Consider the following 26,620-nt stretch of genomic DNA (forward strand, 5'->3'; position numbering starts at 1 on the left):
TTGGAGTGGGTCTTGTGATGATTCATGTTCTAGACTTTGAGTGTAACAGATCTAAGTTCAAGACCATCCTGGTCTACATGCCAAGTCCCAGGACAGCCAGGGCCACACAGAGACACTTTGTAACATAAATATTAGAACGCAGTTTGAGAAGCTCACCATATCCTGTTAACAAAAACAACAGAAGCTTACCCACTAGGCATATTTGTCTCACCTTGCAGGTCAACCTCAGGTGTATGTGTTTCCACCCACAGCAGGGGCAGTCAAGAAGGTACACCATTCCATAGCACAGAGGGTAAGAAGGCCATGTCAGCATTATTCCCGTGATCTTCTCAGAATCAACATTGGCTCTCATGTATGCTAAGCACCAAGTGGTGCATGACTCTTCCTGAGGAATCTGATAGAGTGGTGACAAAGAATTTGGGCATATGAATTAAGGGCATGCATACCGCAATGTAACAGTGTCCTCCCCACTACCAATTATTGTTTATATATCCTACAGACAGGAATGTGCACCCTCCCCTACCTTCCAAAATTGCACGGTTAGTGGCACCAATCTTGTGAGATTCTTGTACAAGTGATTGCAACTGCTATGATTCAAGATGAAAATGGTTGTGTGAAGCCAGCTGTTTTTCGGTGGTGTTGGGAAACAGTAAGGTCAGTGAATCTCATGGTTGTAAGCCCACTACTGCTCTTGTTTGGCTGTAAAGTGAGCTCCTTAGAAACAACACTGTTTGGAATATCATTACAGTGGATGAGTAATTCTGTAGTCCATAGTGGTTTTGACAAAGTGCTGCTGCTTCCATGATGCCGCCTGAGGGAATGGTGCTATGTTAGAGCTCAGGGTTTGGCCTCTGCTGCTAGCAATTTACTCAGTACCAGTCACAGCAAGTTCCCTCTTACGGAAGTAAGAAGTCTGTCTTTTCTGTTGCCATGACCAAGACAGCTTAAAAAAGAAAACCTTTAATTTGAGATTTAGGTTGCAGAGGGTTAGAATCTGTGACCATCATGACAGGGAGCATGGCAGAAGGCAGGCAGGCATGGTGCTGGAGCAGTAGCTGAGAGAACTAACTGGGAAATGTGGGCTTTTGACCTCAAAGTCCACCTCCACTGACATACCTGCTCCAATAGGGCCACACCTCCTAATCCTTCCCAAACAGTTCCACCAACTGGTGACCAAGCATTCAGATACTTGAACCTGTGGGGACCATTTTCATTCAAACCACCACAAAGTATGCATTTCTGAACCCTTGAAGACTTCATTCCTGTCATCATGACCACCTTGTTCATGAACCCATTAGGCTATGACAGGGAATAGGTCATCCTAGCTACTTGATTACAGGCTGTTTAGGATAAGGCCACTTTTTGGAGAGTTTACATGAAAACACAAATATCACATCTTTTTTTCCCATTTGGAGAGGTCTGTTCACATACTCTGTCACCAATTTTCCAATCATGATTTTCTAAGTCCCTGACCATCCACCTAAATTTTTGGCTATGTTTCATGAATTTGTGTATATTTATATTATATATCTGGCTGTTTTTCCTTCTGAGTAAAATGTATAGCAAGATGCACTGTCCAAAGTTGTACCCACTGTGGGGATTTTCCTCACCACTTCCCTTCAGGAATGCCCCAGAGATGGGTTATGCTCCAGTTGTTTATTTTCTAATGCCACTCACAAGACGTACACAACCATCTACAAATCAGGTACTAGCCTTCTCCCTCTGTCAGCTGGTCATAGGGCACGCTCCAGAAAGCATAGATACAGGAGCATTTGAGCCATTTTGAGTAACTTTCTTGGGCCCAGTCTTCACCAGCACACTTAATTTTTGATGATGACTTGCTGCGGTTCATGTCTGACTTTGACTTTGTTAACAGCCAGTTCATGATGGGCAGCTTTGGTCACATGATAACTTAGTGGCCCATGGTCAAGCGTTCAGTTTCCACCAAGGGCCCAATAGCTGGCAGGAACTCCCTCTTAAAAAGGAGAGTCGTCTGGGGCTGGAGAGATGGCTCAGAGGGTAAGAGCACTGACTGCTCTTCCAGAGATCATGAGTTCAATTCCCAGCAACCACATGGTGGCTCACAACCATCTGTAATGAGATCTGGTGCCCTCTGCTGGCGTGTAGATGTACATGGGGGCAGGGTGTTGTGTTCATAATAAATAAATCTTTAAAAAAAAAAAAAAAAAGGAGAGTCGTCAGCCAGGCAGTGAGGAATAAGCTGCCTCCAAAATTCAAACAGACTAGCTATTGTGCTTCTTTCTTGGCTAAAGTAAAGGCTAGATGTAACAACTAATTTTCTACCTTAAATCACAAAACCTCAGCAGACACTACACCACTGAACTCCTAGGAAATTCATTGAGAGAAGACCCGTGAAATTTAGTTGAATTTATTTCCCATCCTTTCACACACAAGTGCTTTACTAAAAAGTCTGGAGTAGTTGCTGATTGCCTCTTGTGGTCCAATTAGCATTGATGTCATCGTGTAATGGATCAGTGTGATGATTTGTGGGAGAGAAACATGGTCAAGATCCCTGAAAACTGTATCAACAGAGATAGAAAGAAGTCCCTGTGTCTCTGAGGTTGGTCAGTGCAGGTGTGCTGTTGACCTTGGCCAGCAGGAAGCAAATCACCTCTGGTGAACCTCATGTACAAGTATGTAAAAAAAGGCATTTGCCAGGTCAACAGAGCTGAAATTGGGTTCGCCCCTTGGTTAAGCCTACAAGTGGCATTCTCCAAGATCTGCAGAGTCCAAACAGGAAAGTTAAATGGCCTGTGGTTAGATCTGCCATCCTGCATCTTTCAAGGTTTTTTTTGTTTTGTTTTGTTTTAGTTTTTCGAGACAGGGTTTCTCTGTATTGTTTTTGGAGCCTATCCTGGAACTCACTCAAGACCAGGCTGGCCTCGAACTCACAGAGATCCACCTGCCTCTGCCTCCTGAGTGCTAGGATTAAAGGCACACAGGAGAATCAGTAAGTAGTTCAACGTTATCCTCAGCTATATATGCAAGCCCAGTCTCAAGGCTAAATAAAATCGCGTCTCAATTTAATAAAATACCTCGAAATAAATTTAACCAAAAGGTGAAAGACCTCTACAATGAGAACTTTAAAACATTGAAAATAGATATTGTAGAAGACACGAGATATTGGAAAGACCTTCCATACTTCTGGATGGGCAGAATTAATATTGTGAAAATGGCTATATTATCAAAAGTAATGCAGTGCAACCCTCACCAAAAATCCCAGTGACATTCTTCACAGACATAGAAAAGATAATCCTGGGGCTGGAGAGAAGGCTCAGAGTTTATGAGCACTGGCTGCTCTTCCAGTGGTCCTGAGCTCAATTCCCAGCAACCACCTGGTAGCTCACAACCATCTGTAATGAGATCTGGTGCCCTCTTCTGGCATGCAGACATACATGCAGGCAGAAAAATGTATGCATAATAAATAAATGAGCCTTTTTTAAAAATGAATTATAAAAAAAAAGATAATACTAAAATTCATCAGAAAGTCCACACGTTGCCAGAGTAATTGTAAACAGAACGCTGCTAGCGGTATCACAGTGCTTGACTTCTAATTATACCGTAGAGCCGTAGTAACAAAAAAACAATGTGGGGCTGGAAGAGAAAGCCCCGGGATTAAAAGCATTGACTTCTCTTCCAAAGGACCCAGTTTCAACCTCCAGCACCCATATGAACTCTATGACTCCAATTTGTAAGAATCTTAAGCTACGCAGTGAGTTCTGCACCAGCCCGTGCTACACAGACCCTGTCTCAAAAAGCAACAGCAACATAGGCATGGACAAAAAATTTCTGAGCAGGACTCTAGTAGCACAGGAAATAGCCCCAAAGAATTGACAAATAAAATGGCATCTTGAAATCACAGAGCCTCACCACAGCAAAGGTTACAGTCACCAAAGTGACTCCTGTAAAAGGGCTGGTCAATGCCCACCTGCACCCCACCCATGCCTAAAGGCTGAGAACCACAAGCACACTGGCTGGCCCTCCATCCAGCGCGTGTCTTCCACCCTGATCCTCCCGGTGTTTCCTTTCTATGCTCTCTCACCCAGCATTGGCAGCTGTAGTTCCTCATACCTGTCATGCTGTGCCTTCAGCCTCTGCATAAATGAGATTTCCTCCCTTCACCGCAGGCGGGGGAGCATGCCACTCATCCTGGACGACAAATAAGGCCACAGACTACCTCGGCTTGTACGTTCTTCAATCTGCATTTGGTTTTTCAGTTTGGTGTGTGTTGGGGAGGACACATGGCATGAGTCTTTTGTTTTTTTCTTTTAATGGGGTCTCATTCAGCTAAGGCTAGCCCTGAACTATTCCAGATTCACCTGCCCCCATCTCCCATGCGTTGAGATCACAGGTGTGAAACACCATGTTCATTCAGCTGTCTTCTCTGAGAGGTTTTCTCTTATAACCCAAATCTGAATTTTGTCACGTTGATGTTTTTTCTATTATTTTCTTTGGTTTTTTGAGACTGGGTTTCTCTGTGTAGCCGTGGCTGTCCTGGAACTTGCTGTATAGACCAGGCTGGCCTAGAACTCAGAGATCTACCTGCCTTTGCCTCCCCAGAGATGGGATTAAAGACGTGTGCTACTACCATCCAGCTCACATTGATTTTTTTTTTTTTTTTTTTTTTTTTTTGGTTTTTCGAGACGGGGTTTCTCTGTGGCTTTGGAGGCTGTCCAGGTACTAGCTCTTGTAGACCAGGCTGGTCTCGAACTCATAGGGGTCCACCTGCCTCTGCCTCCCGAGTGCTGGGATTAAAGGCGTGCGCCACCAACGCCCGGCTTAAGCTTTCATTTTTTATTCCTCTGTGTGTGTGTGTGTGTGTGTGTGTGTGTGTGTGTGTGTGTGTGTGTGTGTGTGTGTGTGTGTGTGTGTACTTGGTTACAAGTATCCATGTAGGTCAGAAGAAGGCAATAGGTCCCCAGGAGTTAGGAGCCACCTGACATGAGTACTGACAGTGGAACCTGGTTCCTTTGAAAGAACAGTAAGCTTTTTAAAAATTTTTTTATTTGTTTGTTTATTTATTTATACAGTGTTCTGCCCACATGTATGCCTGCATGCCAGAGGGCAGCAGATCTCATTATAGATAGTTGTGAACCACCATGTGGTTGCTGGGAATTGAACTCGGGACTTCTAGAAGAGCAGCCAGTGCCCTTAACTTCTGAGCCACCTCTCCAACCCCAGTTGTAAGCTTTTTAAGACAGGAATCCAAGCTGGGGGTCATGGAAATCCCAGAACTTGGGAGGCAGAAGCATGCAAATCTCTGAGTTCAAGGCCAGCCTGGTCTAGAGAAAGTTCCAGAACAACCAGAGATATACAAAGAAACCCTGTCTCAAAACAAAAAAAGGAATCCCACCATTCTATTTTATTTTATTTTTTATTTCTTTTTTTTTTTTTTTTTTTTTTTTGGTTTTTCGAGACAGGGTTTCTCTGTGGCTTTGGAGGCTGTCCTGGAACTCGCTCGGTAGACCAGGCTGGCCTCGAACTCACAGAGATCCGCCTGCCTCTGCCTCCCGAGTGCTGGGATTAAAGGCATGCGCCACCAACGCTTGGCTTATTTTTATTTTTTTATTTATTTAACTTATGTGCGTTAGTGTGAAAGTGTCAGATCTCTTGGAACTGGAGTTACAGTTTGTGAGCTGCCATGTGGGTGCTGGGAATCCAACCCTGGTCCTCTGGAAGAGCAGCCAGTGCTCTTAGACACTGAGCCATCTTTCCAATTCCCCTCCCCCCCTTTTTTTTTCCAAGACAGGGTTTCTCTGTGTAGCTTTGTAGACCAGGCTATCCTCAAACTCACAAAGATCTGCCTGCCTCTGCTCTCTGGAGTGCTGGGGTTAAAGGTGTGCACTACCACCACCTGGCTGGAATCCATTATTATTTGGCATCCTGGACGTAGCCTAGAGCCTGATGTGCAGGAGTTGTGTGCATTTGCCAAACCTACCACCTATGGAAGCAGTCCCTAAATTTAGCCCCTTAAATTAGTATTAACGTTACAGCATTTATTACCTTACATTAATGTTGACATTATTATGGCGTTTGCTATCTGTCTTATCTCACTTAGAGGATGAGCTACACATGATTGCAGGTCACATATTTGAGAACATGCTCACTCTTGCTTTCTTTTCTCAGACCTTGCTCCTGAGATTAAACCCTGCCTTCAAGGTTACATTACGTGCTTTCAGATAGTTCTGTGTCTGCCTTGGAGGAGTTTTGGTCCCTTGCAGATTGTTAGCAGGCTGATTTCAAGCAGGTATCCATTAGCATGTCATTGCTCTCTTCCACTGTGGTTCCAGCTTGTCCACTTCCTTTTCCTCAAAATAAAAGTAGATGATAGATAGATGGTAGGTAGATAGATAGATAGATAGATAGATATGCACAAATAAACAGGTATAAAACTGAATCCTCTTTTGCCACCCAGAACTTACCATTCAATCTGAATTTTGTTACATCAAAAAAATAAAATGTTACCTGAGACAGTTTTAAGAGTTTACCATTTAAGCCCCCAGCATGGTAGTGCACATCTTTGATTCAGGAAGGTGGCTCGCTTGTGAGTTTGAGGCCAGCCTCGTCTACAAAGTGAGAGCCAGGGGCTGTTACACAAAAAAACCCTGTGTCAAAAAAAGAGTTTACCATTTAAGCCTGGCGTTGGTGGCACATGCCTTTAATCCCAACACTTGGGAGACAGAGGCAGGCAGATCTCTGTGAGTTCGAGACCAGCCTGGTCTACAGAGAGAGTTCCAGGACAGACTCCAAAGTCAAAAAGAAACCCTGCAGGGGCTGGAGAGATGGCTCAGTGGTTAAGAACACTGACTGTTCTTCCAGAGGTCCTGAGTTCAACTCCTGGCAACCACATGGTGGCTTACAACCACCTTGAATGAGATCTGGTGCCCTCAGCTGGCCTGCAGGCAGAAGGCTGTATAAACAACAAATAAATTAAAAAAAGAAAGAAAAAAGAAACCCTGCCTCAGAAACGCCCCCCCCAAAAAAAACTGCCTGTAACTCTAACACAATGGTATCCAACCTCTCCTGGACACGTCGGGTTAGAGACACATAACACACAATATTTAAAAGCCCATCTCAAATTCACAGAACAAAAAGATCTTGATGGCTCTTTGCAGAGTACCGAAGTCAAAGCTAATATTTTGATCATAAATAGATTTTTTTTCCAAAATGGATTTAGGGTTGAGTGTATTCCACCGTGGTAGAGCATTTGCCTAGTAGTCATGAGACCCTGGGTTCTACCCTTACACCAACAAACAAACAAGCAAAAAGAAAACAAACAACTCCCAGGAGCAAGTGCATAACTGTATGGGCAGATGCTTTTAGAAGTCAACAAGCAGCTGGGTAGTGTGCACACCTTTAATCCCAGCAGAGGCAGGTGGATCTCTGAGTTCCAGGCCCTCCTGGTCTACAGAGAGAGAGTTCCAGGACAGACAGGGCTAAACAGAGAAACCCTGTCTAGGAAAAGAAAAAGTCAACAAACATCAGTTTAGGCGGCTGTTTCTGAACCCTGGAGGTCAGGTTCTGTCGATGCCAATGTAGCAGTGTTTCTGCCAAGAGATTGCCAGATACCCACATTCCCAGGACACCCCTCGCTGCTACTTGGACCACTACAGCAACCTTCTATTTCCTTGTGCATAAGCTTGTGTCTCTTAAAAACAAAATCCCCCTGCCAGCAAAACCAACCCAAAATATCAAGACTTGGTGGTGGCACGTCCCTACAGTTCCAGTTCTCAGGAGGTGGAGTTAGGAGGATCACAAGTTCAAGGTCACCCTCAGCTACATAGGGTGTCTGAGGCCAGCCTGGTGTCCCTGAGACTATGTCTCAAAAAAAAAAGTCTCCGTAAAACATGAGGTATACCAGAATTACTGAATGGCTTTCCCATTGTCTCCTACCAGACAGAGGTCATACTCACACAGTGGCATACCACCTTTCCTCTGGGCTCCATGTGGGATAGCAACCGTGGAACGCATCACATGGCTTCACACCTTTGCCCATGCAGTTCCCTCCATCCGGTATGCCCTCTGACTCCACCTAGTTCAGCTTGCTCAAGTGTCATTTGCCCTCAGGAAGCCTTCCCCACATTGCATTGCACTTGTGTCAGGGCACACAATTACCTATTCCTGGGTCTTCTTCCCCACAGTGAGCTGCTGACCGGAACTGGCTCTGGGGATCTCTGTCTTCCCACACCTAACAGAGTCCCTGGCATGCAGAAATCTAGGTCAGCTGTGCTCAGTGGTTTGTGTCTAGAATCTCCAGCGTTCAGAAGGCCAGCAGTTACAGGCCAGCCTGGGCCACATAGCAAGACAAACAAAAACAATGACAGGGTCAAATACAGTGACAGCCCCTCTAATCCCAACACTTGGAAGACTGAGATAAGAATCCAATGTTCAAGACAAACCTAAGCTATATAGCAAGTCTCTGCTCAGAAAAGTTAAATTGAAAACTCACTATTTAACTTTTTATGATTTACCTTTATTTTATGTGCCTTGGTGTTTTACCTCATGTATGTCTATTTAAGGAGCAGGAGCTCAGGAGCTCTCTCTCTCTCTCTCTTTCTCTCGTGCTGTGTACCAAGGAGTTCAAGTCCAAGTCACCTTGAACTCTCGGCCATCCGGCCCCACCTCCCAAGCTTTAGGATTACAAATATGTGCTAGCGTGCCCAGCTTTTTCATTTATCTTTGTATCTCTGCTGCCTTCCAAAAATTCTCTAAAATTCACTGGTAAAATGGCTCAGCAGGCCAGGCGCCGGTGACACACAGCTGGTGGATCTCTGTGAGTTCAAGGCCAGCCTGGTCTACACAGCAAATTCTAGGACGGGCTGCCTCCAAAGCCATACAGAGAAACCCTGTCTCGAAAAACAACAACAAAAAGACAGTTCAGCAAATGAATGCCCATGCCCCCAATGCTGGCAACCCGAGTTTCATCTCTCAGGACCCACATGGCAGGGAGACTGCTTCAGGACGTCTCTCTCACCTCCACACCCTCGTTGAGAGTGCATACAACTAACGTCAAATAAATGTAGAAAGAAATTGCGGCAACTTAAAAATTCATTAAAACATGCCCCTTCCCTCTCATCCCCCAAAAGTATCCTGACGAAGAAGTCAACACAATATGGAATATAATATATTTATTCACATACAAGATGAGAGGAACGAAAACGTGGCAGGATTCCAGAGGAGAAGAGGAGAGATTCCCTTTCTCTTTCACTTCCTTTTATCTTCACCTGTGCTAAATTTCCCTATCTCCTTATGGGTGGATAGCTTTTTGAGGCTCACCCCTACAGTATCCAATTCCTCTTTATGTCCTTTGGCTTGGGGCAGGGTCACATGGCCCTCTCTAGCAGCTCTAAAGGCTGGGAAAGCGTGTTTGATGCTCAGCTTTCCAGTCTGGATAGCGGAACCGTCAAGGGAGAGACTGTCGGGAAAGACTGATTAGACACCCCGAGTGTATGCCGCTGAGCAGAAGTCGCACTCAACACGCGCTAACTAGCTTCTTTTCTTATAGGACCCAGGAGTCATGCCTCGATAGCAAATAAGTCTCTCTCTCCTCAGTGTGTAAGACACAGAGCTCTATTTGTGAAAGAAAATTAATTATTCTTTAGCGATTACCCGTGCCCAACTAATTCCCAGGAATGATGAAGGATGTTTGCATTCAGGACTCCTATGGTTACCAGCAGCAGGAGGCTGACTCTCATTAGCCTAAATGAAAAAGAGAGTATCAGCCTCCAGCCAAACTGCAGACAGTACTGGAGAGAGGCTGAGCTCCATGCCACCAAATGTCCATCTCCCATCCCCGATTCTCTCTCCCTGGTGGCTTCCTCCCCCACGACACCAGATGTAAAGCCCCCACAGCTCCAGGCTTACATCCTCATAACCTTGAATTCAAAGCAGAAAGCAAGGGCCTGGGGAGATGGCTCAGCTGTTCAGAGCTACGTTTTCAGAGGACCTGAGTTCAATTCCCAGCACCCACCTGGTGGCTGACAAATGGCTGTGACTCCAGTCCCAGGAGAGCTGGTCTCCTTCAGGCACGGAAGGCGCATGGTACACAGACGGGAATTTAGTAAACACCAATACACATAAAATAAAACTTTTTTAAAATTAAGAAAAGAGACAGAGAAGGAAAGCAAACCTGATTGGTTCTGTTCCCATCTGATCCTGTTCAAGGCAGGGATGCTTGAAATGCTGGGGTAGGTACTTAACTTAGTGAGGTCATCGTGGAGAGAAGACTGCTGGACATGGGTTTAAGCCAATAGAAACCCTGTATTAGCTGGCTGGTGCCAGGATCCCAGTGCAGCACTGAGCCTTCCTCAGGGTGAGCTTTTAAGCACAAAAACCATGTTCTGGGTTGACATACTTAAGTCAACAAGAACAATTAGCCAGAAGCGGAACCACAAACACCAAAAAGCAAGAGTAATACATTGAGTTTACCCTTTTCCAGAACTATGGACTTTGATGGACTGGGTCTTTGTTTTTGGCAGGTGGTACTGTCTGTGTGCTGAGTTTTATCTGAATGGTAATTCCATGATGGAGTCAGCTGTGCTGAGGTCTGGGGGCCTGTTACAGGGTGAGATTCTGAGAGCCTTTACCCCACCCGAGTTAGCTCAGCAGGGTTTGGTAAGGCACATGCCCAAAGAAGCAAAAGTACTGATACCACAGGAAAGATAGGAGCTGGGTGTTGGTGGCACACTCAGGAGGCAGAGGCAGGTGGATCTCTGTGAGTTCGAGGCCAGCCTGGTCTATGGAGAGAGTTCCAGGACAGCCTCCAAAGCTACAGAGAAACCCTGTCTCGAAAAACCAAAAAAAAAAAAAAGGAAAGATTGGAAATAAACAACCGACATCTACCAACCTGCTGGGTGACTCCGTTCTCTGTCTCTTCCTCTGCCTCATTGCTGGCACGGAACCCTAGCATGTGAAACGGAGATTAGGAGGACCCCTGTAACACAAGCAAGGCGAACATATGGCCTACAGCACCAGAACTTCTCAGGCTGAGAGGGGCCATGCCCCTAGTTCATGGTCAGGAACACCTCACTCCTCACTCCACAGCTGCTCACTCACACGTCATACAGTCTTGAGCCCCAACGAGCAGCTCGTAGCCTCTGCACTCCATCCTTTCCCTAGGGTGTGACCCAAGGCTGCTTACTGTGCCAGCAGTCAGCCCCTGCCCCCGAATTCGCCATTGGACCTGCCATGGCTTCCCTCCCGCAGGCTGCATTGCCTGACCTAGGTAGCTTTGTCCCTTCTGAGAAAACCCCATCCTATTTCAGTGACTTAGTTCAAAGACCACAATTCACTCCTCAACATGAAGTGTGACCCCTGGAATAATTGCAGGAAGTAGATAGTATCACTGTCGGACGCATATAGAGAAAGCAAGGGTATGGCAATCCAAATGCCAACCCAGGCTTTGGGCCCGAAGGGGCCTGCAGAGTACAGACGTCCGCTGCTCACATCCCCAACGCACTCAGCTTGTTGATGTCCACTCGTGTATTCGAGACCGTTTGGGGCAGAACTGCCCAGTGGTAAGGCAAGAAGCCCGGTCGTTGTTGGCCATACCCTGGTGATTCTCAAAGAAGAAGGAGACCTAGTTTTCAAGCAACTTGCCTCCCGTAACACAGGTCAGCAATCCCTGCTACCCAGGCATCGCAGGCAGGCAGATTAAAATGTCATGACCTGCCCTGGTTACGGAAAGTTCCAGAGAAGCCCAGGCATCTTAGTGAAAGCCTGTCTCAAAAAGTAAAGAGAAAGGGCCTGGGAATGTAGCTTACTGGTGGAATACCAAACCAGCCATCTCAAGTCTGTCAGTCACCGAGCCTCACAAGCTACAGGTGGGAAGCTGAAAGAGAGCTAAGGAATACAGCCCAATAGGAGGTCACTCTTAGGTACGTAGGGGGTCACTCTTAGGTACGTAGGGGGTCACTCTTAGGTATGTAGGAGGTCACTCTTAGGTACATAGGGGGTCACTCTTAGGTACTTAGGAGGTCACTCTTAGGTACGTAGGGGGTCAAAAAGTTATGCACTACCCTGAACTCACTTTGGAGCTCAGCAGGCCTTGAATTTGTCATTCTGCTGTCTCAGCTTCCTATATGGATGGGATTATAGGCCTGCACTATCTAGTGGTATCTGTAGTCCCAGCACTTGGGAAGCTGAGGCAGGAAAGTTTCTGAGAATTCCAGACTGTCTTGCAAGCACATGCTTGTACACACACAGACACACACACACACACACACACACACACACACACACACACACACAGCGCCTTATCCTTGATCAGTGAAATACCAGAAGCTCTGCTTTGAACTCCTCTGACTGAAGACCCCAATAATAGTCATCTTCATTGGAACTCGATTAACATTCTCTAGTTCTCCCTTTAAAGGTTCCAATTGGAGGTCCCCAAACAGCTGACCAGCAGGTGGTGCTAACCACACACCATGCACCTCCCATAGGGCTGAAGGGGCCTACAGATAAGCTTAAAAGAGTGCCTGCCCTGTGCTGGGTCTGGATGTGGCCCACAGGGGAAAGCCATGACAACCTGTAAGTTAAGTTCAGCCTGGTGAGCTTAGAACGGCAGAGCAAGCACCCAGAATGAACTGCGCTCAGTAGAGAGTCTGGAAAAGAGGTTCCAGGAACACTGGCGGCCACTTGGGGTGGAAGAGGTCAGGTCTCTGTGCCTTGAGCTGCTATCCTAATTTGAATAAAGGCAGGGGAGGTGAAGATGTTGGATAGCCAGGATGGGTCCTCGTGCATTTTACAATGTCGGAACATGTCCGAGAATAGAGTGTGTGTGTGTGTGTGTGTGGGAGGGGGATTCTGAGTGCTTGCCAGAAGAGGAGAGAACAAGAACCTTGTGACCTCAGTGTCTTCAAAACATGGAACTGTTCTTGGAATTGAATTGTTTTTGTGCTCCTCCCAGGTGTAGAGGTAGGAGTGAGCTCACTTCAGATTATTCATCACGGCTGGCTGTTTGTTTATATGCCTCTATGGAAACGTGCTTTTTACCAGGTGCAGCTAGCCATTGTGATTAAAACCTTACTCGAAACCTGGTAGTGGTGGCGCACGCCTTTAATCCCAGCACTCGGGAGGCAGAGGCAGGCGGATCTCTGTGAGTTTGAGGCCAGCCTGGTCTACAGAGTGAGTTCCAGGACAGCCTCCAAAGCTACACAGAGAAACCTTGTCTCGAAAAGCAAAACAAAAACCTTACTCGTGTGATTCTTCTTAACCCTCAGAGTATAAATTGCCTGGCAATCTGACTGAAGTTGGCTGTTGCATGAGACTTTCTTTTTTTTTTTTTGGTTTTACGAGACAGGGTTTCTCTGTCTTGTTTTGGAGGTCCAGCCCGGCCTCGAACTCACGAAGATCCACCTGCCTCTGCCTCCCGAGTGCTGGGGTTAAAGGCGTGCGCCACCACTACCAGGTTTCGAGTAAGGTTCCCGGTGCATTAGACTTTAGTCTGCCTCATTCTTAGGCCCCTCTCCCAGGTCGCACTGCCTCAAGAGCAGTAAACCTTACAACCCTGTCCTGATTTAGAGGCTGCGCAGGGGTGAGGAAAGAGACTGGAACAATCCAGAAAACTATGCAGCAGCCATCACCCTCCTAGGGTCTGTTCTTCTCCCTGAACCTATTTCCCTGGTGTGTGTGTGTGTGTGTCTATGTGCTGGGGCCAGAACCTAGAGCCTTTGCACACATTAAGCATACCTTCAACCACTGAGCAAATCCAGCCTCTAGATTCTTTGTTAGGTTTGCCAGATTCTCTGGTCAGGACTGACAAAGCTGTCCCACCCGGCTGTCCTAAGCTGGGCACTCACTTGTGGTGTGGACAGCGCTGTCATAGCCTGGTGACGGGCCTACGGATACTGGGCCTCATGGAGATGGACATAAGCGGGAATCCCCCAGACAGGCGACAGAAGAGATGAGCTGGCTAGTGGGGCCTAGGAGCTGACAGCCTAGAAGGAAAGTGTCCCAAGAGCCCTGAGGCTTTCCTGCTCCTGAAAATGGCAGCTGAGTCTCAAAAAAAAAAAAAAAAAAAAAAAAAAGGCAGCTGAGAAAGGCACAAATTAGTCCAGCAAAAGTCAGTCAGAGAGGGCCTGCTGTGGGCACCTGAAGGCTGGGGTTCTGTCAGAGGAGCCCCTGCGTGTGGGGGAAAGAGCAGGTCAAGGAGAAACCACTCAGATGTGGGAGCAGGGGGTGATGGAGAAGGCAGATGACTCAGCAGTTCTGAAGGAAATGGCAGCACTCTCGGGACAAGCTCCAGGTCCCCTCCAAGACCTCTGGTTTGACAGGACTGAAGACCCTGACTGTTCACCCTACTGGCTTGATTGATAGGACTGAAGACCCTGACTGTTTACCCTACTGGCTTGATTGACAGGACTAGAGACCCTGACTGTTCACCCTACAGGTTTGATTGACAGGACTGAAGACCCTGACTGTTCACCTTATTGGTTGTCCACCTCTTTCTGGCTTGCCCCCCCAAGCTTCTAGGGATGCTACCCCAGGCTAGACCCATTGCTAATGTGGGGCTCAGGCTCGCTCACCTGTCCCATCCATCCCTGACTCCAGACAAGCACTAGCACATGTACACAAGTTCAGGTAAAGCGCGAAAGCTGATATTGAAAATCATTCTTGAGTTCGAGGCCAGCCTGGTCTACAGAACTAGTTCCAGGACAGCCAGACCTGTTACACAGAGAAACCCTGTCTCAAAAGATAAAAAAGAAAAAGAAAATGATTTTCTTTAAAAATTATTTTTTTAAGTTTTATTTATTTGATATGTATACATACATGTGCCTGTATATGTGCCTGCACACCAGAAGAGGGCAGCAGACCTCATTACAGATGGTTGTAAGCCACCACGTGGTTGCTGGGAATTGAACTCAGGACCTCTGCAAGAGCAGCCAGTACTGTTAACAACTGAGCCATCTCTCCAGCCCCTGAGGACATTATTCAATCACTCTTCCACCTGATCTATCAAGTCAGGGTCTCTCAGTCAAACTCAGAGCTTACTGATGTAAATCATCTTGCCAGCCAGCTTGTGCGGTGATCCCATCTGGGGAGATTTGACTAAGAATGCTTAGTCACTCTCGAGTGGCGCTATTTCAGAGGCAGAAGAATTAAGATGTGAGGCCTTGTTGGAGAAGTGTGTCCCTGGGGTGGGCATGTGCCAAGTCCAGAGTCTGTTTCTTCTGCCTGTGGGTCAGGGTGTAGCTCTCAGCTACTGCTGAATCTGCCTGCAGCCACCATGCTTCCTGCCACGGTGATAATAGAGGAGTCTCTGAACTGCCAGCAAGTCCCCAATCAAATGCTTCCTCTTATGCTAGTTGCCTTGGTAATGGTGTCTCTTTACAGTAATAGAACAGTGACTAAGACACCATCTTTGCCTTCCAAAACTGTATTAAGGCTGTATTAAGGCCTCCATGCTCGACTGGCCTTTACATGGGTTCCTGGAGAGCTGAGCTCGTTATTACATGGCAAGTGCTTTTAACCACTGAGCCCCAGAATGATGTTCTTTGTTATTGTTCTGTTTGAGACTGGGTCTCTCTGCTCATCCCTGGCTGGCAAAGAACTCACTGTGTAGCCCAGGTGAGCCTTGAACTCACAGAGCTCTATCTGCTTCCTGGAAGGCTGAGGTAGGGAGATAGCAGGTTCCCAGTCGGCCTGAGCTAGCGTTCCTTTAGAGACAGTTTTGGCATCTGACACCCTGTCTCAAAATAAAGTCAAAAGAGAGCTGGTGATTGTTGTGCCCAAGTTCCAAAGTCCCCAGGGACTACCAGGAAGACAGACCCACCAAAATGCAAAAGCAATGATTGTTCATCCCACCATAACAGGGACACTGTCCAGCAAGCTGACTCAGCAGCCTCCAGAGGGAGTGAAGTTCCCTGTCTACCGCTAGGCTTTAAAGACAAAAATTACAGGATTACATCAATAAGTACAGGTGGGTTGGTTTCTGATTGGTTGACATTTGGGTCCAATCAGGAGCATTTCTCAAAGTCGTATTTTGTCATGAAATACCTGTGTACCAATTATTTTCATTGGTCAGCGCTGAGAGGGAACATTCTGTGGTTTCTATGGCATTGTCTTGTTACTTGCAAGTGGCCTGTTGTACATAGATACCAATGGTTTTCAGAACTATATCCTGGAGACTACAGGGGAGGTTTTGGTCCCCCTGGAGTTTCTTTTGTGGCCAAACAGTTTGCAGGAACCAAGCATTTAGGAGGCTGGGGGGGGGGCAGTCTGGAGTTTCTTTGTGTTCAGTTTTGGCCCTAGACTCCAGGAGGCCAGGGGATCTGGAAATTTCCTCGTATCAGATCTACAGAGGTAGTGAGGGGCCTGCCTGACTTCATTTTAAAGGCAGGAGCCGCTTCCAAAGCCACAGAGAAGCCCTGTCTCGAAAAACCAAAAAAATAAATAAATAAATAAAATAAATACAAATAAAAAAATAAAAATAAAGGCAGGAGCCATTATGTTTATTTTTAAAAATAAATTTTTATTGTGAGAATTGAGTTGCTATTTCCTGGAACCTGACCTTCCCTCACCCATGACCTCGGTTTTTGAGAATACCCTGACCTTCCTCAAACACATGGTGGGTGACCATATGACTTTTCTTTCCTGACACAGGGTTCCTCTGTGTAACAGTTCTGGTTGGACTGGAACAAACTAGGCAGACCAGGCTGGCCTGGAACTCAGAGATCCACCACTTTGCCTCCCTAGTGCTGGGTCTAAAAGCGTGATCCACCCCCACCCCCCGGAAATTACCTTTTGGGTCACCTTAACCACCGAAAGGAAGTTCGTATGGATCCTAAGGGTGCTTCAAAAATCAGGAGAGGCTTTTTGCTAATTGAGTTTCAGGGTTTCGACTGCATGTCTCCTAGAACTGGAGTTACAGGCAGTTGTGAGCTGCCTTTACGTGTGGGGTGTGGGTGTGCGCGCACGTGGGTGTGACAGCACTGAGGACTAATTCTTTTTCCGCCATGTGGGTTCCAGGTACCAAACTCAAGAGCCTTTGCTGTTTGAGCCATGTCTCTATGGGCTAACAGGGTAGCACCAATTTGTTAGCTTAACTGAAGTTTGAGGGTCGCGTGTCTGGTCAAAGAGAAACGCCCGGCACTCCGGGCGGTTTAGAGTGTGAGCATGGCTGCACACCGCAGGGCCCTGACTGCGGCAGCCACGCGCTGGGCCTGCCGGCGGGAGGCACGGCCGCCCCAGCAAGCGGACCCTCGGTTCCCGGGGCCGTCTCCCAGCGAGGTGGCCGGCGGCCTCGCCTCCCGCCGCGGGCCTGCGTCTGCAATGCGGACCCCGGGACGGGCGCCCCTTTCCGCCCAGGCACGGCTGAGCACGAACCCACGCAGAGCACGTGTGCGTGTGCGCGGCCCGGGCCGCGCAGGGCACTGAGGAGGCTCACACAGCGCCCGCGCGCACGCCCGCCCGCGCGTTCACAACAGAACGTCCCTCCCGCAGGCACCCAGGAGACGAGCCCTGGAGCCGAGCGCCGCCATGGCGCCTCTGGGGCGCATGCGCCGGCTCCCCTCCCTCCCGCCCCCCCCCCCACAGAAGGCGCCGGGCTGGCCGAGAACGCCGCAGCGCGCACGCGCAGAGCGCCTGGCTGTGGGGGAGGGGCTCGCGTCCGTGCCGCGCGCTCCGTCAGGGCGCAGGCGCAAGGCGCGCGGCCGCGGCGACGGTTGGGGAGGGTTCTTCCGGAAGGTTCGGGAGGCTTCTGGAAACAGCTCCCGCGCGCTGGGCGGGCCCGCCTCTATATAAGGCAGGCGCGCGGGGGGGAGGCGGCGCGCCAGTTGCTTCAGTGTGGTGGTGCGGCTCGGACGCGTCTCGCGCGTGGTCACTCAGCGAAGGTGAGGCCGCCCTCTCCTCTCTCCTCGTCTCTCTCTCTCTGAGGGGCTTACAGCGGGGGCTTCTCGCTGTCGGCTGCGGCCGGGGCGGCGCTGCGACCCCTCAGCCCGCGGAGGGGGCGGCCGGGGCTCCACAGGCCCCGGGCGGCCGGGGCTCCGCGCCCCTGGCCCAGGCCGCGGCCACGGCCGCCCAAGAGGGCGCGGCGGGCGCGGGGAGAGCGCTGAGCTCGGCCTCCCTCAGGCGGGGGCCGCCGCGGCTCTCCCGGGGCGCGGGCGGAGGACGGAGGCGCCATGGCGGAGGGCCGGGGGGGAGGGTGGCCGTTGGGGACGGCGTGCGTGGAGCCGCTTGGGTCCGAACGTCCTCCCGGAGGCGTGCACATGCGCCTCGTAATTACCGCATTCTGAAATGAGGTCATCCCTTTGTCATCCATCCCCCCGTTCTCGCCTGCCTCACGCCGAAACAGTTCTTGCATGCATTTGTAGGGTGGGTAGCCATTAGCCCGGCTTGTAGACAACACCGTGTGGTGGCTTTCACGTGCCCCCGTGCTGTTTCTAGATGCCTGAGGAAACCCAGACCCAAGACCAACCAATGGAGGAGGAAGAGGTCGAGACCTTTGCCTTTCAGGCAGAAATCGCCCAGTTGATGTCCTTGATCATCAACACTTTCTACTCAAACAAAGAGATCTTTCTGAGGGAGCTCATTTCAAATTCATCAGATGTGAGTGCATCGTTGAGGGATTGGGTTTTGATTCAGTCAGAATTTCACCTTGGGGCTAGGCTGTGAGCTTATTTTTTTTCCGTGTATTTCCTAACAGGCTCTGGATAAGATCAGATACGAGAGTCTGACAGACCCTAGTAAACTAGACTCTGGGAAGGAGCTGCACATCAATCTCATTCCCAACAAGCAAGACCGTACCCTTACTATCGTGGATACTGGCATTGGAATGACCAAGGCCGACTTGATCAACAACCTTGGTACTATTGCCAAGTCTGGCACCAAAGCCTTCATGGAGGCTCTGCAGGCTGGTGCAGATATCTCTATGATTGGCCAGTTTGGTGTTGGTTTTTACTCTGCGTATCTGGTTGCTGAGAAGGTGACCGTGATCACCAAACATAACGATGATGAGCAGTATGCCTGGGAGTCGTCAGCCGGGGGCTCCTTCACAGTGAGGACCGACACAGGTAGGCAAACGTAGCATTCATTCAGGGCTGGAGGGTGTTTCCCAGTGGAGTCAAACGCTTGGAGGTGTTACTTGGGAGAATTGAATGGAAGAGCAGTCTGACAATTGGTTAGCCCTCCAACAAACAAAATCGTCCTTTAAAGGGACAGTTGATGCAAGGGAATTAAAACTAAAGCTGTGGGAACCATTACAGCTGGTGAATGAAGGCGACCACCTGGGGTTCGGGAACAAGAGTGAGATGCAGCATTTAAATTTTGATTTCACTCACCTCAAGTAACCAGGGAGCTTACAGGCTATTTTAGTATTTTAGATAGACCTTTAAATTTGTGCTGTTACTTTTTTTCTCTAGGTGAACCGATGGGTCGTGGAACAAAGGTTATCCTACACCTGAAAGAAGACCAAACCGAGTATTTGGAGGAAAGGAGAATAAAGGAGATTGTGAAGAAACATTCTCAGTTTATCGGCTATCCCATTACTCTCTTCGTAAGTTTTCCTTTCAAGTGCAGAGTAAATTTCTGTAAGATGGAAGTAAATTAAAATCCTGGTTCTTTTTTTTTTTTTTTTTTTTTTTTTTTTTGGTTTTTCGAGACAGGGTTTCTCTGTGGCTTTGGAGGCTGTCCTGGACCTCGCTCTGTAGACCAGGCTGGCCTCAAACTCAAAAATCCTGGTTCTTAAAATAGTATGCTTAGTGTTTGCTGGAGTAGTGTGGAGCCTGTTTGGAACCAGCTTGGTAGGTCTTTTGTACTTTGAAAAGGGGCTGTTGAGAAAGTGTAGACAGCACTGAGGTCTCTTGGTTGCACAATGATTTGTTCCATTCCTTAGGTTTTTCCTGTAGTTGTGATGAATGTGCAATGCAGGTACTGAAGTTACTTGTGTTTTTGAAGGTGGAGAAGGAACGCGATAAGGAAGTCAGCGATGATGAAGCTGAAGAAAAAGAAGACAAAGAGGAAGAGAAGGAAAAGGAAGAAAAGGAGTCAGACGACAAGCCAGAAATAGAAGATGTCGGTTCTGATGAAGAAGAAGAAGAAAAGAAGGATGGTGACAAGAAGAAAAAGAAGAAGATAAAGGAAAAATACATTGACCAAGAAGAACTCAACAAAACAAAGCCTATTTGGACCAGAAATCCTGATGACATTACTAATGAAGAATATGGAGAGTTCTACAAGAGCTTAACCAACGATTGGGAAGAACATTTGGCAGTAAAGGTGAGTGACTACCAAGTGCCTAAAGCTAGTCTGCCTTTGCAAAGCTGCAGGTGGGGTTTCCACACCCACTCATACCTGTAGACAGCTTTGCGTACAAGTGGAAAAGTAGTTCCTTTTGTCTGGCAGTTACAAATATTTCATTTTCTTGCAGCATTTTTCTGTTGAAGGACAATTGGAATTCCGGGCCCTTCTCTTTGTCCCAAGACGTGCTCCTTTTGATCTGTTTGAAAACAGAAAGAAAAAAAACAACATCAAGTTGTATGTGCGCAGAGTTTTCATCATGGATAACTGTGAGGAGTTAATCCCCGAGTATCTGAGTAAGTATGAATAGGAAGAATAAGCAATGTTAAAAGCAAAGAAAATTAATTCCATTACATCTGTACTGGTTTGGGACTGAGGATGTAACCTATTGGCAGAGTCCTTGCCTAATTGTTTTGAGGCTCTGGGTTCGGTGTGCTGGAGAAAAAAAGATGGCATCATGGTTATCTTTGTTCTTTTCCTCCCCAGATTTCATTAGAGGAGTGGTGGATTCTGAGGATCTTCCTCTAAATATTTCCCGTGAAATGTTGCAGCAAAGCAAGATCTTGAAAGTTATCAGAAAGAATTTGGTCAAGAAATGCTTAGAACTATTTACTGAACTGGCAGAAGACAAAGAGAACTACAAAAAGTTTTATGAGCAGTTCTCAAAAAATATAAAGGTTGGTGTTGACACATTTTCCTGTTACTACTGGCGGGTTTCCAAACTAGCTCCAGTTTTTGGTTGGTGCTTGGGTTTGCACTATTTAGTGCTCTGACTATGCTGGAACTTGCTGTGTAGACTAGGCTTGCCTCAAACTTAAATTCCCCGCCTCTGCCTCCCAAGTGTTAGGATATGGATATAAGATGGGTTCTGTTTATAAATGTGGGAAATTCCTATGCTTTATTTATGGTTTGTTTCAGCTTGGAATTCATGAAGACTCTCAAAATCGGAAGAAACTTTCAGAGCTGTTGCGATACTACACATCTGCTTCTGGAGATGAGATGGTTTCTCTCAAGGACTATTGCACCAGAATGAAGGAAAACCAGAAGCACATCTACTTCATCACAGGTGATGGTCAAGCTCATAGATGTTCTCTACATGTGTGGTACTAAGGGCATTTCTGTAAGCAAGAATGTCCAATCTAAGCCAGGCGTTGGTGGAGCACGCCTTTAATCCCAGCACTGGGGAGGCAGAGGCAGGCGGACCCCTGTGAGTTCGAGGCCAGCCTGGTCTACAAGAGCTAGTTCCAGGACAGCCTCCAAAGCCACGGAGAAAGCCCTGTCTCGAAAAACCAAAAAAAAAAAAAAAAAAAAAAAAAAAAGAATGTCCAATCTAGTATACTTAAGCATGTAGCTAGGTAGAAAAGTTGAGAGTACATGAAACCATGTCTAAAAATAATATATTTCTCAGGTGAGACCAAGGACCAAGTTGCTAACTCTGCTTTTGTGGAGCGTCTCCGAAAGCATGGCTTAGAAGTAATCTATATGATTGAGCCCATTGATGAGTACTGTGTGCAACAGCTGAAGGAGTTTGAGGGCAAGACCTTGGTGTCTGTTACCAAAGAAGGACTGGAACTTCCAGAAGATGAAGAGGAGAAAAAGAAACAGGAAGAGAAAAAGACAAAATTTGAAAACCTCTGCAAAATTATGAAAGATATTTTGGAGAAGAAGGTTGAGAAGGTATGTGAATGTTTCCCTGTGTTTCTGTTATTGGTAATTTGGTCCTTTTAGGACAAAAAATACCTAGTTTGATGGTTATATAACTGCTGATGACTACACTGCAAATACTTGACATTCTGATAAATTCTATGGGCTTTAGTTATCAGTTGTTTTTATTATTACAGGTGGTTGTATCAAACCGATTGGTGACATCCCCTTGCTGTATTGTCACAAGCACATACGGGTGGACAGCAAACATGGAGAGAATCATGAAAGCCCAAGCTCTCAGAGACAACTCAACGATGGGTTACATGGCAGCAAAGAAACACCTGGAGATAAACCCTGACCATTCCATTATTGAAACCCTACGACAAAAGGCAGAGGCTGACAAGAATGACAAGTCTGTGAAGGATCTGGTGATCTTGCTGTATGAAACTGCACTCCTGTCTTCTGGTTTCAGTCTGGAAGATCCCCAGACACATGCTAACAGGATCTACAGAATGATCAAGCTTGGTCTAGGTAAGCTACCTGCAGACTAACAGCATATTACAAGGAAGAAAAACGTGTTGGAGTCTTTCTTTATTTTGAGCTATTTGAGACAAAAATAGGATTATTGCTGTTGTGGAAGACCTCAGCTGTGTAAGGGACAAATGAATGGCTTTAGCCCAGGTTAGCTAGCTGTATATCCATTTTTGGACTGATTCTGCCTCTACCTTTCAAGTGCTAGGGTTTATAGGCATATTGATTAGGTTTTCCTCTTTTAATGTTCAGTCTAAATAAGTGAAGTCATTTGAGGCTCCCTAACCTGGCACTAACATCTGCAACACTTTTATTTCCAAAACCAAGGTATTGATGAAGATGATCCTACTGTGGATGATACCAGTGCTGCTGTAACTGAAGAAATGCCACCCCTGGAAGGAGATGATGACACATCACGCATGGAAGAAGTAGACTAAGCTTCACCAGAGCTTCATGTTTGATGCTTACTTTCATTCCTTCTGATAATATATTTTCAAGGATTTTTGTTTATTTTTGTTAACATTCAAAACATCTGTGTGGCATGAAAACTAAGGGGAAGATAAAATTCTTTCTACTTGTGATATTGTGATACTCTAGGTTTGACTCAACGGCTTGGTTAGAACATTTGTTGTAAGACATAATGTAATCTATTAACTTTGTGGTCTGAAGTGTTTATAGCTGTTGAGCTGGATTCCTTAGTAGACCAAATAATTTGTCACTTGGAAGTGTTCTAAGATAGCTTCATGTTTAAAAGGAAAAAAATTAAGATGGCTTAAGTTTATCTTAAGAATTTTCATCCCCTGTAGTTAATTCTGCATGTACTAGTCTTAAAAGTATAAACACTCATGCTAAAACACCTGAGGAATTCCCCATGTGGCTTGTTTCCAAAGTACTGAGAAAAAAACTCTGAGCTTCCCTAGTCTTGTAACTCAGCAAGGCTTGTGAATGGAAATATAGTGCCCAATCACATTCTGCTTTAAAAGAAATACAGATGACATAAAAAATTGTGTGTTTGGTGTTTTCAATAGAGGTGGGGGATTTTGTGTTTGATTATTTGCTCCATAGAGGCTAAAGAACACAACCTAGCTTGTCTTGGTTTTTGTCCCAACATCCCAAAATGAGGCATATTTGTGCCAATCCCTTGTGGTATCTAAAGGTTGGGTATTTTGGGGAAGATGAGGGACAAGACAGAAGCATACATTTTTCTTACTTTACCTTGTCCAAATGTTAATAATACCAAGTTCTATCCAGCCTAAAATTTTAGGAGTATGTCTGGTATTTTGGGCATCTGCAGGATTGAGCTGGGCTTCCTGTATCCTAGGCAAATGTTGCTCTATTGAGGTAAAGCCTAATCCTAGGTTTTTTGATGGAGCTGGTAGTGTTTGGTTTTTTTCAAGTACCATACTAACAGCCCTGGACATGGAATGAATGGCAAAGTTAAGTGGTGGCAGTACATAGAAGCAGGATCCTGTTCTGAAAGCATGGTTTGGAGAGGGGGGGTTGCCTGGCCCTCCTATAGATCATGCACTAAGGGACACATTAGTCCTTGAAATGCTCTTCAGGCAGTGGATCTCAACTTGGGTTAGAATGACCCTTCATCAGGAGTCCCTAAGGTGGTCAGAAAACATTTTACATTAGAACTCAGGAAAAGTGCAGTTCTGAAGTAGCAATGAAAATCTCACAATTGGGGGTTCCCACAATATGAAGTATTAAAGGGTCACAGCATTAGGAAGGTTGAGGACCACAGCTCTAAGGACTTGATTACTGAGTTCATACTGTAGGATCCCACTTATATGCCTCTTGAGAGCTAGAGTTCCACCTCTACTGCTGAAGAAACAGGAAGTAGTCCTACATAGACTCCAGGCTTATCAAGTGGTGAGTTTAGCTTGCATGCAGCTCTGGGTTCCATCTCTTCTTGAGACCCTATCTCAAAAGCAATGGGAAAGTTGAGTGGTGATTGTCCAGCAATGGGGAAGGAAGAGCGTTAAAACCATTTTGAGTTGGGCTGATGGGGTGTAGTTGGATGGTGGTGGTGGTTATGCAATATGCATGTATTTACAACAGTAAAAAGGTGTTTAATTAACAAAGAGGTGGTGGGCAGTAAAAGTACAAGCCTTGAATCCCAGCACTCTGCATTCAAGAGACCAGTGGATCTCTTGATCCAGGACAGCCTGCAAAGCTGCAGAGAAACCGACTCAAACAAGTAGAGGCAGCTGTCTGTGGACAGCCTCATGTCCACTGGTTCAGTTATAGTTATGGGATTGTCTTAGGATTTCGTTTGCTATGATGAAACACCATGACCAACTTGGGAAGAAACTCCACAGTATTGTTAGGAAGTCAGGACAGGAACTCAAATGAAAGGAATCTGGAGGCAGAGGCCATGGAGGGAGGGTGCCTTTTACTGGCTTTCTCCTGGATTGCTCGGCCAGGACCACCAGCCCAGGAGTGGCAACAACCAGAATGGGTGGGGCCCTCCCCCATCTCACTCAGAAAATGCCCTACAAGCTTGCATACAGCCTGATCTCAGGGAGACTTTTTCTCCTACCCACATCCTCACTCCTGAGACATTTCTGACTGTCCTGAATCTCTAGACCAGGCTGATCTCAAACTCACAGAGATCTGCCTGACTTTACTGGAATTAAAGACACCCAGCAACCACCAAGAGGGTAAGCCTTACCCTCTCTCCCCTTCCCCCGCCCTTCTCGCTCTCATTTTTTTTTGTTCTAGAACTCTGTAGACCAAGCTGGCCTGGAGCTCAAAGATTCTCCTGCCTCTGCCTCCCGTGTGTTGGGATCAAAGGCATGTGCCACCACCACCCAGCCTTTTTGTTTTTAATGGTTTACTTTTATAATACCAGGTTATAGACCACCATTTTGCAGAAGCCAGCAGCTAGTCACATCACAGACAAGAGCAGATGCATGGATGCTGCACCCATTTGCCTGTTGGCTTCTGCGGAACTGTTTCTTTTGTCTATATATTAAGGGACTGTTTGTGCTTGCTTAGGAAATGGTGCTGCCCACAATGGTATGGTTCTTTCCATATGAATTAACAATCCAGACAGCTCTCCACAGGCACCCTGCCACACTAATCTGATTAAGACAGTTACTGAAGTGAGATTTGTTGTTACCCAGAGGCCTTAATTAGGTTCCCTCCTCTCTGATGACTTAAACCTTGTCAAGTTAACAAAACTAGCCAGCACAGGGATTTCATTTCAGTTTGACACAGGGTCTTAACAGCCAAGGCTAACCTGAATTTCCATGGCTAAAAATGTCTGAGCTCCTGTCCTCCCAAGTGTACGCCACCATTCCCTGCTGTTGGTGTGTGTTTAATCCTGGGGTTTAAATGTAGGGCTTCATCCATGTTAGGCAAACTCCATCACTGAGATGAGGTCCATCCATAGCTTTTTTTTTTTTTGTTTTTTTGTTTTGTTTTTTGGTTTTTCGAGACAGGTTTTCTCTGTGTAGCATTCTGTCCTGGAACTCACTTTGTAGACCAGGCTGGCCTTGAACTCACAGCAATCTGCCTGGCTCTGCCTCCCAAGTGCTGGGATTAAAGGCGTGCACCATCATGGCTTGGGACCATAGTTTGTTTTCTTATGAGACTTCCATGTAGCCCAGGCTGTCTTAGGACTTGCTATGTAACTGGCCTCACCACGCTCAGAGATCTTTCCTCAGTGCTGGGATTACTGGTATGAGCCACCATGCCCAACTCCCACAACTATTTTCAAAACATTTCAGTATCCATGAAGAGCATCCCTGCCTGAGTGAGCACTAACTTGACAGAGTGGTCTCTCTGCCTTTGTGTTCTAGTGTAACACTTTCCATTGTCCGCCTCCGTTTAGATGCCACTCTCTTGAGAAACTTGTGACATGTGCCCCTGAATGTTCTCGCATTCTCTGCCGCCCTTCCTCTGGTGCTGGGGGTGTAACCCAATACCTCTCATTGTAGGTTAGGGCTCTACCTCTGGGTGCTACCGCCCCCCCCCAATGAAACGACTGGTGGTTGCCTGTCAGCCTGCCTCGCCTGTCAGCCAGAAACAAAGGGCAAAGGTGTGGACAGAAATTGTTCGCTGTTGGCTTGGTGCACAGGGCAGCACCTGATTGGTGTTTGCGGGATGAATAACTGGTAAGTACAGCCTATACTTTACCTTTGTGTGGAGGGCAGTTCATTTACGTATTTTTGTATCATTT

General features: G+C 46.8%; 1 protein-coding gene across 1 annotated transcript; it reads left to right on the forward strand.

Moving 5' to 3' along the window:
* The first annotated feature begins 17,698 nt into the window (after positions 1-17,698).
* Hsp90aa1 (heat shock protein 90 alpha family class A member 1) lies at positions 17,699-23,287 on the forward strand. The gene is made up of 11 exons (XM_040742473.1): positions 17,699-17,852; positions 18,406-18,567; positions 18,665-19,031; positions 19,380-19,513; positions 19,915-20,235; positions 20,387-20,552; positions 20,743-20,933; positions 21,175-21,322; positions 21,665-21,933; positions 22,098-22,431; positions 22,759-23,287. The coding sequence occupies exons 2-11, from the start codon at positions 18,406-18,408 to the stop codon at positions 22,866-22,868; spliced, it is 2,202 nt and encodes a 733-aa protein (XP_040598407.1). The 5' UTR covers positions 17,699-17,852; the 3' UTR covers positions 22,869-23,287.
* Positions 23,288-26,620: the final 3,333 nt, after the last annotated feature.

Source organism: Mesocricetus auratus, unplaced genomic scaffold (assembly GCF_017639785.1).
Source record: "Mesocricetus auratus isolate SY011 unplaced genomic scaffold, BCM_Maur_2.0 Super-Scaffold_15014, whole genome shotgun sequence".
NCBI lineage: Eukaryota > Metazoa > Chordata > Mammalia > Rodentia > Cricetidae > Mesocricetus > Mesocricetus auratus.

What these genes read in the sequence shown, in the direction of transcription:
- Hsp90aa1 (XM_040742473.1), top strand. Translation starts at nt 18,406, where the DNA reads ATGCCTGAGGAAACCCAGACCCAAGACCAACCAATGGAGGAGGAAGAG. An exon ending in CACAGTGAGGACCGACACAG is followed by an intron (nt 19,032 to 19,379) that starts GTAGGCAAACGT and finishes TTTTTTCTCTAG; the next exon opens with GTGAACCGATGGGTCGTGGA. An exon ending in TGGAGAAGAAGGTTGAGAAG is followed by an intron (nt 21,934 to 22,097) that starts GTATGTGAATGT and finishes TTATTATTACAG; the next exon opens with GTGGTTGTATCAAACCGATT.